The sequence below is a fragment of the Trachurus trachurus genome, assembly GCF_905171665.1.
Source record: "Trachurus trachurus genome assembly, chromosome: 8".
NCBI lineage: Eukaryota > Metazoa > Chordata > Actinopteri > Carangiformes > Carangidae > Trachurus > Trachurus trachurus.
Genome location: NC_139905.1, coordinates 3535137 through 3550374, shown reverse-complemented (window position 1 = coordinate 3550374; position 15238 = coordinate 3535137). Strand labels below are relative to the sequence as shown.

The following is a 15238-nucleotide window of genomic DNA, read 5'->3' as shown; positions in this document are numbered from 1 at the left end:
TTTTTAATTCACTGAAACCTTTAATAGTGCCTCACTGGGGTTTAATATCACATTAAAGCCCCAGAAATGAAATATGTCCTCTGTAATGACTCAAACTTGTGTGTGTGTGTGTGTGTGTGTGTGTGTTGTGTGTGTGTGTGTGTGTGTGTGTGTGTGTGTGTGTGTGTGTGTGTGTGTGTGTGTGTGTGTGTGTGTGTGTGTGTGTGTGTGTGTGTGTGTGTGTGTGTGTGTGTGTGTGTGTGGTGCAGACGAAGGCAGCTCTGGCCGAGGAGAAGAAGTTCCAGCAGCACATCCTGGGTCAGCAGAAGAAGGAACTGACCAGTTTACTGGAGTCACAGAAGCGACAGTATCGGCAGCGCAAGGACCAGCTGAAGGAGGTACGAGCCACACACACACACACACACACACACACTGAGCAGGTTTCTACTGACGGAGGAGACTCACACCGCCTCTCTCTCTCTCTCTCTGTGTCCAGGAGCTGAACGAGAACCAGTCGACTCCGAAGCGCGAGAAGCAGGAGTGGCTGATCCGGCAGAAGGAGTGTCTGCAGCAGATGCAGGCGGAGGAGGAGGCCAGTCTGCTGCGGCGCCAGCGCCAGTACTACGAGCTGCAGTGTCGCCAGTACAAGAGGAAGATGCTGCTGGCCCGACACAACCTGGAGCAGGACCTGCTCAGAGAGGTACAGACCATAATAACCACTGTTCATGCAGCTGCCTCCATCTCAGCAAATAGCAGTCACTCTTACATTTTTACAACAAAATACACCAAATTGTTAGCCTAGAAATCTAGCTGCCCCCTAGCGGCAGCAAATCTCTTTGCTCCGTAGGTGGGTCTAGAAACGAGCCATAGGAACTTTTTGAGCCTTGAACACCAATTGTGTTGACCAATCACAGCGCTCTATCTGTTTAGAGAGTCGTTGGGCGGCTTAAAGACCCACTCCCGTGAAAATCGTGTTTTTGGTGCTTTTCACATGTTCCTGTGGCATTTTTCTTGTGTTAGAGCACATATCAGCAGAAAAGGAAGTGCAAAATTGCATTTCTGAGTTTTTCTGCCTTCAAACTGCTGTGAACCAATGGCAGAACGCAAACTGGCAGTTTCAGGGAGATGGAGCTGACGTGTCACAGCTCCAGGGGAGGGCACTAGTGCTACAAGCTCCCGCCCCGTTCTTCATCTGGCTCAGAGGTGAAAGCCTTCGTAGCTCGGTGGAGCTGTCAAGATAGAACAGGTCTAGCCTCACCTGGTAGAGCAGCTTACACCGTGAGCAAGGACTATGTTCCAGTCTGGGATCGAATCCCAGTGTGGAGTTTTACGCTAAACCGCGCTGAATCTGTAATTGTACAATGTCCAGCTGTCAGCAAGCGGGGGGGTGGGGTGCGAGGAGGTGGCTGGGCGGGTTGCAGAGCAGCGCAGTCTCCGCCCACCCTCCAGAGGTGCATTGCTAATGTGCTGGTTTTAAAATGGCCGAAAAGGTTCGCGGGAGTGGGACTTTAACGCCATGACGACAGACTTTGCGACGGTGAAAAACATGACAAGAAGATAGATGGCTTTGGCAAAGGAATCGTTTGAATCAGCGTTGGCATCAACTTTGAAAGAATTAAACTTGTCATTTTCTTTAAAAGTTGATGCAAGAAACTGCACTGAAGTCATTCAGGAAGAAGAAGGATGTATTTGGTGTTTTGCCGACGGGATATGGGAAAAGTTTAATCTACCGACGTCATCCTGCTCTTCGCTCTGATTGGTCGTAGCGCTACCCTATTGGTGCAGAGGCAGTTTGAAAGACAGCCTTCATCCCGCCCCCTGGATTGAGCCGAGGTCTACCGCTCGTTGCCAGACTAGACATTTTAATGATATAGTCTGGCTTGTCAGGCTACCAAATTGAAATATTTTGACTAAAATGTCAAGAGTTGGACCAGAATCAATCAACAACACTTCTTCATACCCAAATATATTTATTTTCAGCAGAAAAAAGTGGTTTGGGGGTTTAGTTATTACTCTTTAACAATGAAAACTAGACCAAACCAGCCTGAACAGAAAGAACAACCGACAGCATCATTTTCAGGATTCCCACGCGTCCCGGAAAACCTGAAAATGGTTGACCGATTTTCCAGTCATAGAAATCACATGGAAAAGGAGAAAAAAAGTCAAAGTCCTGAGAAATGATTTATCACATCATGACATCATCTACCAGAGCTCAGTTTGACTCTTTCAACCCACCAAGGATTTATTCTCCAAAGAAAACTGTCGATTGTGAGTTGCTGAGTGTTTCAGTGTCTGAGCTGTTGTCTCCTCTGTAGAGGGACAGACAGAGCAGCAGCTCAGAGCTGCAGCGGCCCGAGTTAAACACAGCATGTTTGTCTCAAGGAAATTGAAATCGAATGCAACTGGACTTGGTTATTTGTCTAGGAAAACAGAAACCACCTACAGTTTAGTCTGAGATGCAGACAACTACTTACACCAACTAGCCTATGCTTAAATTCCACTATGAGAGAGCATAGAGTGGAGAAAATCATAGAAATTCCTAGACAAATAACCAAGTCCAGTTGCATTTGATTTAAATTTCCTTGAGATAATATAGGCTGACCCGATTATCATATTTTGATAAGCGGAAATAATGGCAAACACACTCTGCATATCTCCATAATCAGGCAGGTTTCCATGATGCCAAGCAGCCTACTCATTTTAATGTAACAATTGCCGATGAGAACCGATGTCAAAAAGAAAAAAAAAACAATCGATCACGGACTTCATGATTGATTACCATGGCAACGAAACGAAGCTTCGAAGTAGGGATGCACATTTTGAATTTTTTTTCTGACCGATAACCGACGCTCGTTAACCGATTATTAACGTTAACCGATAAGATTAAGAATCTTGCGGCGCACTCGGCCAAAAAAAAAAAATTGTTTTGGTTCAATTTTTTTTTTTTTTTTTTGCCGTTAAATACACACGTGCGCCGCAACAGATGATCAGTGCGCTCTATCTCAGCTGATCGCGCTCTGGAGGTTAGATCGTCCAATGTAGAACTGTTTTTATACAAAGTGCAGCCAAAACACCAGGCTGAAGGAGCAGCAGAGCTCCTGACAGCTCCTCTGTGGAGCTGCAGGTGAACAGGCTGGAGAGCAGCCACGTCCTCCTTTTTTTTTTTTTTCCTTCAGCGCCGTTGTTACAGGTGATGCACATACTATGTCCGTGTAGGTTACATTTATTGTCTGATCTTCCTTCATGGGGGCTGCAGCACATACTGTCAGTCCTCCTGTGTAACTTTTTGCTGTGAAATATGACTGAAGGCACGTGAACTCTGCACGTGTCGACACGCCCCCATGAGTTGATGACATAAGGACCTAATAAAATAAATAAATAACCGATAGTATTAATCGGTCAAAGTTCTTGTTATCGGTTAACGGTTAAACGGTTAATCATGTGCATCCCTACTTCGAAGCTTTCGATTTTTTTGGGTCAGCCCTAGATAACTATGACCTGGACAAATGAGAATATTCACAGGCTTACAACATGTTTGTGTTATTCTATGATGAGCATGTAATAGATTATTTCATAAATGAGTCAGAGCCACAGACGGCTCATCTTTAAACCAGACTACTGGAGGTGAGAGACGAAGAAACAGAAACAAACTGGTTAAATGTACAAACTAAGTGGAAAGGATTAGTGCATATTTCATCAGATATTGCCTCATTTACATATTTAAACATAACATTTTCGTGGTGATATCTGTTATTTCAAATTTTACCCTATTCACCTGTAGTAAAAAAAAAAAAAAAAAGTCATCTGTAGCCAGTATTTCACAAATCCTGCCAGGGTTTGTAAACCTTTGAGCATAGCTGTATAAAGTGGTTGAACAGAAGACCTTAACAGTGTAACTGTTCCTCTCGTCCCCCCCCCAGGACCTGAACAAGAAGCAGACCCAGAAGGACCTGGAGTGCGCCATGCTGCTGCGGCACCACGAGTCGACCCAGGAGCTGGAGTTCAGGCAGCTGAGCTCGGTGCAGCGGACCCGCGCCGACCTCATCCGCACGCAGCACCAGACCGAGCTCACCAACCAGATGGAGTACAACAAGCGCCGCGAGCAGGAGCTGCGCAGAAACACGCCATGGAGGTCCGGCAGCAGCCCAAGAGCCTCAAGGTACCGGACCACGACGTGGTTCTTTGATGTTAAACTTCTTATTGGAAGAGAAAATGGGATGTACATGTTGCTCTGAATGTTGTAAAGTCTTATTGTTTCATGCAGATAATGAAAGAAAAATAGATTAAAAAAGGGAAAGAAAGAAAAATTCACATCATTACAAAAGCACCCTACTCTCTCTCCTATAGATGTTTACTTGTGTCTGAACTGGTCGGCAACTTGAGGATCCGAAAAATGAGAAATGATCACTAGAAGAAAAAAAAAAAAGAATAAATATACAGCAGTAGATAAAATAGACAATAACAGCTGTAATAAGTTTGTCTGCCCCATATGCACCTTCCTTTATCATGACTTCTCCTGCAAACAGTATCTTATAATTGGGTGATAATTAGAACAACACAAATGATGATAATAATAATAATAATAATAATAATAATAATAATAATAATAATAATAATAATAATAATAATTTAATAATAATAAATTAAATAAGATAGTTTGCAGCATACATGTGTATAGGGATAGGCACAGAATTCAGTTCTTTTATTCACGTGAAGAACGGTACCACATTTAAAATGAAATCACAGACTGTGATGAGAATCGGTACCCGTTCAAATAGATAGATAGATAGATAGATAGATAGATAGATAGATAGATAGATAGATAGATACACTTTATTGATCCCAAGCTGGGAAATTACAATTAAGTCTTCGTCACGTCAGAGCTCATCTAACGAGGACAAAGTCTCATAAACTATCCAAATTTTTTTTTTTTCATTGAATGACTATTGACTATTCGAAAAAATCGTTTCTCATCCCTAAAACATCAAAAGAAAAAAGAAACAGCCCGCACAACCTCGTTATGCTCCAAATATTTTTACTGACAACGTTTCGGGCTCCTCAGCCCTTCATCAGGTCATTATCATAATGTGTTTCACCCGTGTAGCCTAAACATTCCCTAAAACATAACATGCTCTTAAAGGCTGAGGAGTTGTGATGTTGAGAAATAAATATATAAGACAGAATAAGTTTAGTTACCACACATACACACAAAAAAGTACCAAAAACAGGCACCGTTGTTGTGTATCGGTACCGGTTCTCAGAACTGAATTATAGGTACCGTATCGGTTCCATGTGTAACTCTGACTGAGAACAGTGTCGCTGCTGAAACAAAGAAAACAGAACCAGAGGAGTGGAGTTTTATCACTTTACTATGGAAAAGCCAAACAACCGAGATTTATTTAAAATTTGTTTAAGATTCTGAGTTAAAAGTCAAAATTTCTGAGATAAAAACTCTGAAATTCTGACTTTTTTTTATCTCGGAAATGATTTTTAAATCCTAAAGAAAGTCTCTATTATTGGCCTAATGCTTTCCGTACTTCACCCAGTGTCTTTCCTCTAAGTCGTTCTGTAGTTTCGTCCTGTGAATGTGTTTCCATTGGATCAATACGTTCAGATCTAACCCTCTGTGTCCGTCTCTCTCTCGTCTCTTCGTCTCAGTCCAAAGAGCTGCAGATCAAGCGGCAGTTCCAGGAGACCTGTAAGATCCAGACGCGCCAGTACAAGGCGCTGAGGAACCACCTGCTGGAGAGCACGCCCAAGTCCGACCACAAAGCCGTCTTCAAGCGCCTCAAGGAGGAGCAGACACGTAAGCTGGCGATCCTGGCCGAGCAGTACGACCACTCCATCAACGACATGCTGTCCACACAGGCTGTGAGTAAGGCAAGGAAACTCCCGCCCACCTGACACCGAGCAACCAATCACAGCCAGCCTTGATCAATGACCTCACATCAGTAGTGCTAGCGCCAGAAGTTCAGACATCAACACGCACAACTTTACTGAAGAGAGAACGTTTGAGTTTGATCAGTTTAATTTCAAACATGGAGAAATTAGACAAATTAAACAACAACATAAAAAACAAATACATTATATTCATCACAGTCTTAAAGGATAGTTCAACATTTTGGCAAATTGGCCCATTGCCATATAATAATCCCTATAGTCATAGCAGTCGGTTCGTTACTTTAATTGTCGGTGCAAGCTATTTTTTAGAACGGCGAGGCAGAGCCGTGAGCTGCTCAGAAGCTACGCTACGGAGGCTCATTATGGGATTTCTTGGTTTCCCTCATCAAACTCATCAAATACACAATCCAACAACTCCACAACAAAACGCTCTGGTGGACAAGTTGTGACCTGCACATTCACCACACTATGAGATAATAACACAACGTTACCACACAGAGTTGTTTTAGAGGGAAATACAGAGACTGTTGATGAAAAACTGTCCCTGAAGGCAACGCGCATCAGCGGTTTTGCATGAATTTCCCTCTAAAACAACTCTGTGTGGTAACGTTGTGTTATTATCTCATAGCGTGGTGAATGTGCAGGTCACAACTTGTCCACCAGAGTGTTGTGGAGTTGCAGGCGGCGGCTGGTGCAGAGAGATGGAGCTCCGGTGGATCTGCGGAAACACAGAGAGAGTGCGAGACACCAAGGCCAAACTACAAAGTACAACAGAAAATGACAACAGAAAATGACAGTTTAAAAATATACTGAGGAGAGGAGAGGAGAGGAGGGGAGGGGAGGGGGGGGGAGGGGAGGGGAGAGGAGAGGAGAGGAGAGGAGAGGAGAGGAGAGGAGAGGAGAGGAGAGGGCTCTGTGTAACCAGATGTGTCCCCAGCAGTCTAAGCCTATAGCAGCGTAGCTATAAAATGGTTCAGAGCTACCTGAACCAGCCCTAACTAAAAGCCCTGTCATAAAGGAAGGTCTTAAGTCTAGACTTAAATGTAGTTAGAGTGTCTGCCTCTTTGACCCATGGAGAGAGCTGGTTCCACAGTAAAGGAGCCCGGTAACTGAAGGCTCTACCTCCCAGTCTGTTTTTAGAGATACTGGGAGTCACTAACAGACCTGCGTTCTGGGAGCGGAGTGCTCTGGTAGGACAGTAAGGAATGATTAGTTCTTTCAGATAGGTTGGAGCTTTATCATTAAGAGCCTTGTAAGTCAGCAGAAGGATTTTGAAGTCTATTCTAAATCCTACAGGAAGCCAGTGGAGAGAAGCTAAGGTGGGAGAGATGTGCTCTCTCTTCCTAACTCCTGTCAAAACTCTCGGCTCTGCTCCGCCGTTCTAAAAACAGCTTGCACCGACAATTAAAGGTAATGAACCTACTGCTATGACTATAGGGATTATGGCAATGGCCAATTTGCCAAAATGTTGAACTATCCCTTTAATATTACTTATTAGGATATCAAAATATGTAAGTATAAACAAATGTATAAATCTATTCTGAATCTACACCCATAGCCAAACCTGTATACATTCATATTCAGCCGTTATGCATCTATACAACTCAAATACAGACATCAGATTTCTGTAAACGTTAACAAGGCAGGTGATTTTTGAGCGGTTTGGGGAGGCGTTGGGCGTCTGTTTGGCGCTCGCCACCACAGGTTGTGCTCTACTGATGCGGAGGCTCGGGCCGCTCTGTCCCCACAGCTGCGCCTGGACGAGACCCAGGAGGCGGAGTACCAGGTGCTGAGGATGCAGCTGCAGCAGGAGCTGGAGCTGCTCAACGCCTACCAGAGCAAGATCAAGATCCACACCGACACGCAGCATGAGAGGGAGGTCAAGGACCTGGAGCAGAGGGTGTCGATCCGTCGCGCGCTGCTGGAGCAGAGGGTGAGAGCGCCACCGACAGACAGCACATTGGTTGATATTTAGAGTAGCCGCGTTTACATGGACACAGATAACAGGAATAAATGCAGATCTGAATAAAACTGTGTCATGTAAACACGTCAGTTGGAACATTTTAATCCCAACAGGCTCATTCAGAAAAAAAATTCTTTCCAATCCGAGCCCCTCACATAGATCACAGCAGAAGAAGGAGAAACTCCTGTGGCTGCAGCTTCATTAAAGGGATAATTCAGCATTTAGTCAGATTCTCCTCTCACCATAATCCCTGTAGTAGAGATGCGCGGTTTGCGGACACATCCGCGGATAAACCGCGGGTCGGGCGGGTGACATGATGAAAAAATATATCTTAATTAGATTCGGACGGGTGGCGGTTGAACCAATTAGGAAAAATATATACATAGTTAAATATTGTTACCCACATACGAAAAACGAAGTCAAATTTTCATCAGGCACTGCAGTAATTGCCCACTGGTGTCTGTGCATGGGAGATGGCAACACCTTATTCATCTTGCACTCCTGATCTGAGGGCATTGGCAACAACAGTCAACACTTTCTCAATGGAAATGACAATACAGTGGAAACAGCTTATAGTGATCACGGATAGGCTATAGTAGCCTAATCAACCGCTTATATGGATCAAAAGGCTTGGGACGGAATCAGTTCTATACAAATGCTGTTTAAATAATTTGTTATAGTGATCAAGAAATCCGCTTATAGTATTCAGTTTTGGTCATTTTATGGATGAAAACATGCGCAAAAACAATTTCAAAACTACGTGCATCATATTCATTTTATTTTCGGCGGTGTCCCTTTGACGTGCACTGCTGCAGCAGCCTGCACATGTTGCTGCGCTGTGTTGTTGTGCTGGGTGCGTCACCTGGCTGCTGAGCCACATGGCTGTCGGTGCAGCACAACTCATTATCACTGGCTGTTTGTGTTGTCTGTCAAAACGTGGATGAATGAAACCTATCGACTTTATATCGACCGCGGACGTCAGGAATAGATTTTCGGCTTTTGGCTCGTTCCGTTCATCTCCGCATAGCGCTCTGTTCCCGTTATTGGAAGAGAGAGAGAGAGAGGGAGATGGGTGGAGGCGGCGGCGAGAGGAAAAGCCTCTTCTACTGTTTTCAACTGTTTGATGCATGAACACGCACGTTTTAATGGTGATGGTGAAGATCAGAATGTAAATAATGTATATAATCACACTGTTCATGTCGACGTGTCTCATGTGTTTCCTGTGTGTGTGTGTGACAGATCGAGGAGGAGATGCTGTCGCTGCAGAACGAGCGCTCGGAGCGCATCCGGACGCTGCTGGAGCGGCAGGCCCACGAGATCGAGGCCTTCGACTCGGAGAGCATGCGGCTGGGCTTCAGCAACATGGCGCTGAGCGGCATCCCGGCCGAGGCCTTCAACCAGGGCTACCCGACGCCGAGCCCGTCGAGCGGCGCCGGCGGCTGGCCGTCGCGCCCCGTCCCGCGCTCCGGCAGCCACTGGAGCCACAGCGTCCAGAACTCCGTGGCCACGCCGTCCTGGCGCAGTCAGAGCGGCGGCGTTGGAGGCGTTGGATTCAGCCGGGCCGAGTCGATCGCCTCCTCCCACTCCTCCTCCTCCTCCTCCTCCTCCCAGCATCACCAGCACCTCCTCCTCCTCCAGCAGCAGCAGCAGCAGCAGCAGCAGCAGCATCACTACCTCCCTCAGCACTACCAGCACCACCAGAGCACGCCGCAGCTCTACCGCGACGCCCACGACCTCCGCGAGCGAGACCGCGACCGCGAGCGCTCCAGGGAGTGGGTTGGAGGAGGAGGAGGAGGAGGAGGAGGAGGAGGCGGCCATTACTCCTCCTCCTCCTCCCACCACTCCCATCACTCCCAGGGCCACCACCACCACCACCACCACCACCTCCTCTCCTCCTCCCACGCCGCCTCCTCCCAGTCCCTCGCTCTCCTCCCGCCGCCGCCTCCTCCTCCTCCCATCTCCCTCTCCTCCTCCTCTCCTCCCTCCTCCTCCCACTCCTCCTCCTCCTCCTCCTCTCAGGGCGGTTACGGCGGCGGCGGCCTGAGCGTCCGCGGCGGCCCCAGTCTGATGGCGCTCAGGAACAGCCCCCAGCCGCTGAGGCGGACGGCGTCGGGCGGGCCGGGCGCCGGCGGCGGCGGCAGCGACGGCGGTCTGAGCCGCAGCACGTCGGTCACATCCCACATCTCCAACGGCTCCCACCTGTCCTACTCCTGAGCCACGCCCACTTCCACTGGAGTCGACTCGCCAACAATGAGTACTCGGAAATGTTGAGTACCCCAAAGTTTTATGTTAGAAATAGATAGTATGGGTCCCCAGTATTCAGGAACTGCCGGATGCTAACTTATATATATTGGGCAATTAGCATAATTGACATAATTAGCATAAATAGCATAATTGCCTATATGGGCAGTAGTTTAACAAAATTGACTTGGCTGATCTGGGCAATATTAGTGTGGTTTTAGGGGTTATTGATGATGCTGAATCCATTTTTCTAGATTTTGAAATCCATCAAAATCGGGCCACTGGCGGTTAAAATCTGGTCACTTCCGGTTTTAGACAGCCATTTTGAATTTTTGAAAAATGTCAGAAATGGATTCAGCATCATCAATAACCCCCTAAAACCACTCCAATATTGCCCAGATCAGCCAAGTCAATTTTGTTGAAATATTGCCCATATTTAGCAATTATGCTAATTATGTCAATTATGCTAATTGCCCAATATATATAAGTTAGCATCCGGCAGTTTCTGAATACTGGGGACCCATACTATCTATTTCTAACATAAAACTTTGGGGTACTCAACCATTCCCGGGTTCACAATGGGGCCCTATGGGCTGGCAAGTAGACTACTTCCTCCACTCAGAGCCACGCCCACTTCCTCCTCCTCCCCTCTCCCTCCTCGCCCCATCGCCACGGCGCCGTCGGTAGTTTTTCTGTAGGAGTTAAAAGTTAGAAACACAACGAAACAAAACAAAACACCCAGGAGAAAACAACACAGAAACAGAAATGTGGTAGAATCGGTAGTAAAAAGTCAGATGTGTCAGTCCGTCAGAGCTTCCATTTTGGCTCGAGGTGCTTTTAAAAACAAAGAAAAAAAAACCCAACAACGAACGAACGAACGAACCACTGTAACTATGTAAATAATGACGGTTAAATTGTAAACCCAGTTTTTTTTTTTATTATTATTATTATTTCTAGGTGTTTAAATACGTTTCAGCAGGAGGGAGGGGGGGAGGAGGGGAGAGGGGTGAGGGGGGGGCACAGGAGTCGACCAAGGGAAAACAAAAAACTTGTTAAAAAAAAATACAACAATCTTCTTTTTTTCTTTTCTTTGTAGTGATTAAGTTCTGTTTCTGACGGTAACAAACAAAAACAAATACAAACAAACACTGCCATCGTTGTGTTGGGTCGACGAGGACGAGTTACCACTGCCCTTTAACCTTCTTAAAGGAACAGTCCCACTTTTACGTAGAGCCACAGCCAAGTGAAGTGAGAGATCGATAGATAATCAAACGTCACTCACGTTTTATGTTGTTTTTTATTTTTTTAACATCAGCTGATTTCACAATCACAACAATCACAGCGTCGTTTTTAAATCTGAATTTATCAGTATTATTTTTTAAGTTTTTTTTGGGACGTTTTAAGACTTTTTTTTATTATTATGAAGCCTGAAAGTGAATATTTTTAGTTTCAATTAAGCTGCGTTCACACCGGACCTTTTATTTTTGTCGCTGTCGCTCGTGTCGCTCCAAAAAAAAATTGCTCTGTCGCTCAGCTGCAGTTGCTCCTCAGTTTGGAACGATAAAACAGATCGGAGAGTTGGGATTTCTCATCTCGAGCTCAATCGCTTGTTTGCATAGCCGAGAAATCTCTTGCTCTGAATAGTCGTAGCGCTACCCGATTGTGTGCGTGACTATACATGTTAATGATATAGTCTGGCTTGTCAGGCTATTGTTTTGTTTGCATTGACTTAACATGTAAACTCGTCACCAGCGGGAAAAACAAAAGGTCCGGAGTGAACGCAGCTTTAGAGTTAGTTTCCACCTGGGAAAGCAAAAACATGTTTAATTTCATTCGGCTTTATGCACAGCTCCTCTACTTCCTTAACATTTAAACAAGCTGTTTTATTTCCTGTCTTACATTATTGGACAAGCTGATTAATCCAGATGTGTCTTAATTCTGACCACACCTGGATGAATCAATTAGACAGGAAATAGGAAATAAAGGAGCTTGTTTAAGTTCAGGAAGTAGTGGAGCTCTGCATAAAGCCTGTTAGTGTCCACTCAACAGGTGCAGAACCGGAACCACGATCCTGTTCTGGACTCTAAAATCTAAATGTGGGAATGTTCCTTTAAAGAGAAGCTGCCAGTGAGAGTGTGTGTTTGCGTGCGTGCGTGTGTTGTGTGTGTGCGTGTGTGTGTGTGTGCGCAGCGCTGACACCTCCACCTCCACCTGTGTCCCCACCGTCTGCAGTCTGCACCTGTAGATAGAGATGTTGTACATGTGCGTCGCGTCGCGTCGGAGCGGGTTCGAGAGCGTCGGGTGCATGGAGCTCGTGTACAGACGACATTTGTAATGAAACATGCACAACTACCTATTTATATTATATAATGCATATAAGTGCATATAAATGTAAGATACCTGTGTAAATGTAGCAGGTACCTGAAGATTGTTCACTGTCCCAAACACTTTGACTTGCATTGTACTTACCAGTGTACATAGAAGCACTTAACTCTCAGACTGAGCCTCAGTGACGATAGTAGTAATAATAATAATAATAATAATAATATTAATGATCATGAGAGGAGACAGACAACATTATTATTAGTAGTATTATCATTATTATTATTATTATTCTAATTACTGTGGCTGCAGTTGGAATATTTATGTTGTTATGCTAATTTTAAGTTTTTTTTGAGATGTAATTGCCAATTTTGACCACTAGGTGGGGAATCAAGCGCAATGTTACTGTGATAGAGCTATAAAAAAAAAATTATTAGTGTTTTTAAGGAGGACAAAAAGGACTACCTTTCCCAGCATTCCTGGTGTCGAGGTCTCAGGGGGAGGAGTCTACGGTTCTGGGCAGGGCTGCGTTTTTACTTTTTACTTTTACTTTTTTTTTTTTTGGTTTATTCTTTTTATTTTGTCGTCGTTGTTGTTTTATGTTTGAGCCAGTATTAAAATGTGGAGCGTCACAGATTCTTTCACTACTTTGGTGCCATATTTTTAAGTTTTATTTTCATTTTATTTTATTTTATTTTTTACATTTCACTCTCCTGAGCGTCGGGAGGACTTTGACTCTAAAAAAAACATTTAACCTGCGAAACACGGAACCCAAAAGTGTTCAATCATCAAAAAAAACACATGGAAATCAATAATCACGTCATAAAACTCTGTAAAAGACAAAGAGTTGGTGAAATAACTGGATTTTTCTTTTTTTGTAATGAATGAAATGTTCATTTCTGCAGTAACGGGATATAATCAGAAGTTTTATTTCATATTTTAAACATTGAGCCTTCTGATTTCAGAAAACAACCTGTATTTGTATTTTAATTTAATTATTGATTATTGAACATTGTAAAAAAATGTGTAATTTCTGTTCAGACGTTTAATTAAGCTTGAGTGAAGAAGCTGAAATAACCTTTCGTCCTTCATTTATTTCATAAATTCAAGAAAAACCAACACAGGGCTGCACTGATCGGTCGATCAATTTACTTTTTTTTTTAACTATTAATTTAATTGATTTTAATTTTTCCAACCCAAAAAAAAGCCAAAGTTTCTCTGAAGTGAGAGAATTTCCAGCTTCTTCAAATATTTTCGAACATTTAGAACAAATTCACTTATCACTGAAAATGAAAAGTAGTTTTTTTATTATAATTTTATCAGCAAATATCCATAAATTTAAATCTAATCAGATAATTGCAGACTTTTCATAATGAACTTATTTCACACATTTTCCAGAGTTTATAATGTGATTATTGATCCAATCGGGTTTGGTATTGATCGTCACTGTGGTTCCTCTGTTCTTCTTCTTCTTCTTCTCACCTCATCATTTGGTTTTGCACAGTTCGAATGGGTAGAAATAAAAATAAACTCGTGAGGTCACTTCCTGCAGCGGCGGCGAGCGGCGAGCATCTCCTCCTCCTCCGCTCACTCCATCAGGATGCTGCAGAGTCGACCCCGAGCGTGATCTGATCTGATGCTGTCGTCATGGCTACCTCATTTGCACTGATAGTAAAAGAATGTTTGGGTGGATTTAAAGGAAGAAAAAAAAAGAAGAGAAAAGAAAAACACACATTTCATTTTTTTTGTTTCTTGGCTAAATATTTTTCGTTGTTTCCTTCGTATTTGTGTAAAATGTGGACGTTAGTTTTCCCGCCGCTGACGCATCACTACAGGAAGTGCTGGACTTTAACTCTCCATGGAAACGGCGAGACGTTCAGGGGACAAACGACATGTTGTGCTGGTTGTTAGTTTGTTGATGGAGGAAGGAATCTGCTGGTGGACGGACGGACGGACTGAGAGAAAAAACAAAACAAAAACTCCTCAAATCAAAACCGTGAGATTTCATTTTGCCAACTTTGATTTTTTTTTTTTTTTTTTCTCTCTTTTAAATGTTTTATTTTTATCGATCATTCCTGGACTGTGTCGTTTTTTTGCCAATTAAAGCTGCACTGAGGAGGAAAAAGTCGAGACGACGAGATGTTCTGATGCAGTGTGGTGGTGGTGGCGGCGGTCGGTGCGAGGCGTTCACTGACAGTTTGGAAAACTGACTTTAGGATTTCTGTGTTTTGTCAAAATGTAATGAATTTAATTCTGGAAGTTTTCATGTTTGCCATCGTCTCCAGAGTCTGAGCGATTATTATTATTATTAACATCATCAATGCATCTGCTCATAATTTTCATTTTTTAAAGCTGGTGAATCGTGTGAAAGTGCTCGATAAAGTTTCAAGAAAACAAGTTATTCTGCAGATATTTTACTACACAAACCTAAATTCTCTGCTTCTTCTATTTGTTGTTTTTATTTATATTCAGATGAGACGTTTGAGGACCTCTCGCTAAGTTAACACTATTGTGAAGCCTGCATTTTTATACAATTTTCTCACATTTTGTTTACAGAACAATCAAGTCAAGTGGAATTTTCAGCAGATTAATCAATAATGAAGATAAAAGCTGCAGCTTTAATCAATCAGGTTGATTGATTTTTCTCATTTTAACAACATCTGAAACAGTTTATTTGACATGTATGAGCTGAATGGGTTTGCACTGTTGTGTTCAATGACAGTTTGACATTACAGATTCAGGAGTCGATGGCCAACATGTAAACATCCCAGAAAGCCAAGCTGTTCTTCCTCTTCTTCTTCTTCTACTTCTTCATTAGATTAATTAATTCCT

General features: G+C 43.6%; 1 protein-coding gene across 1 annotated transcript in view; it reads left to right on the top strand.

Moving 5' to 3' along the window:
- The window catches only part of taok2a (TAO kinase 2a), a 39772-nt gene extending 29621 nt beyond the window's left edge, over nucleotides 1-10151 (top strand). The window contains 9 exon segments of the mRNA XM_083976474.1: nucleotides 249-377; nucleotides 476-679; nucleotides 3900-4089; nucleotides 4092-4138; nucleotides 5638-5850; nucleotides 7631-7813; nucleotides 9083-9444; nucleotides 9446-9497; nucleotides 9500-10151. Of these exon segments, the coding sequence (XP_083832600.1) occupies nucleotides 249-377; nucleotides 476-679; nucleotides 3900-4089; nucleotides 4092-4138; nucleotides 5638-5850; nucleotides 7631-7813; nucleotides 9083-9444; nucleotides 9446-9497; nucleotides 9500-10057 (1938 nt within the window). The 3' untranslated portion in view covers nucleotides 10058-10151.
- The last annotated feature ends 5087 nt before the right edge of the window (nucleotides 10152-15238 follow it).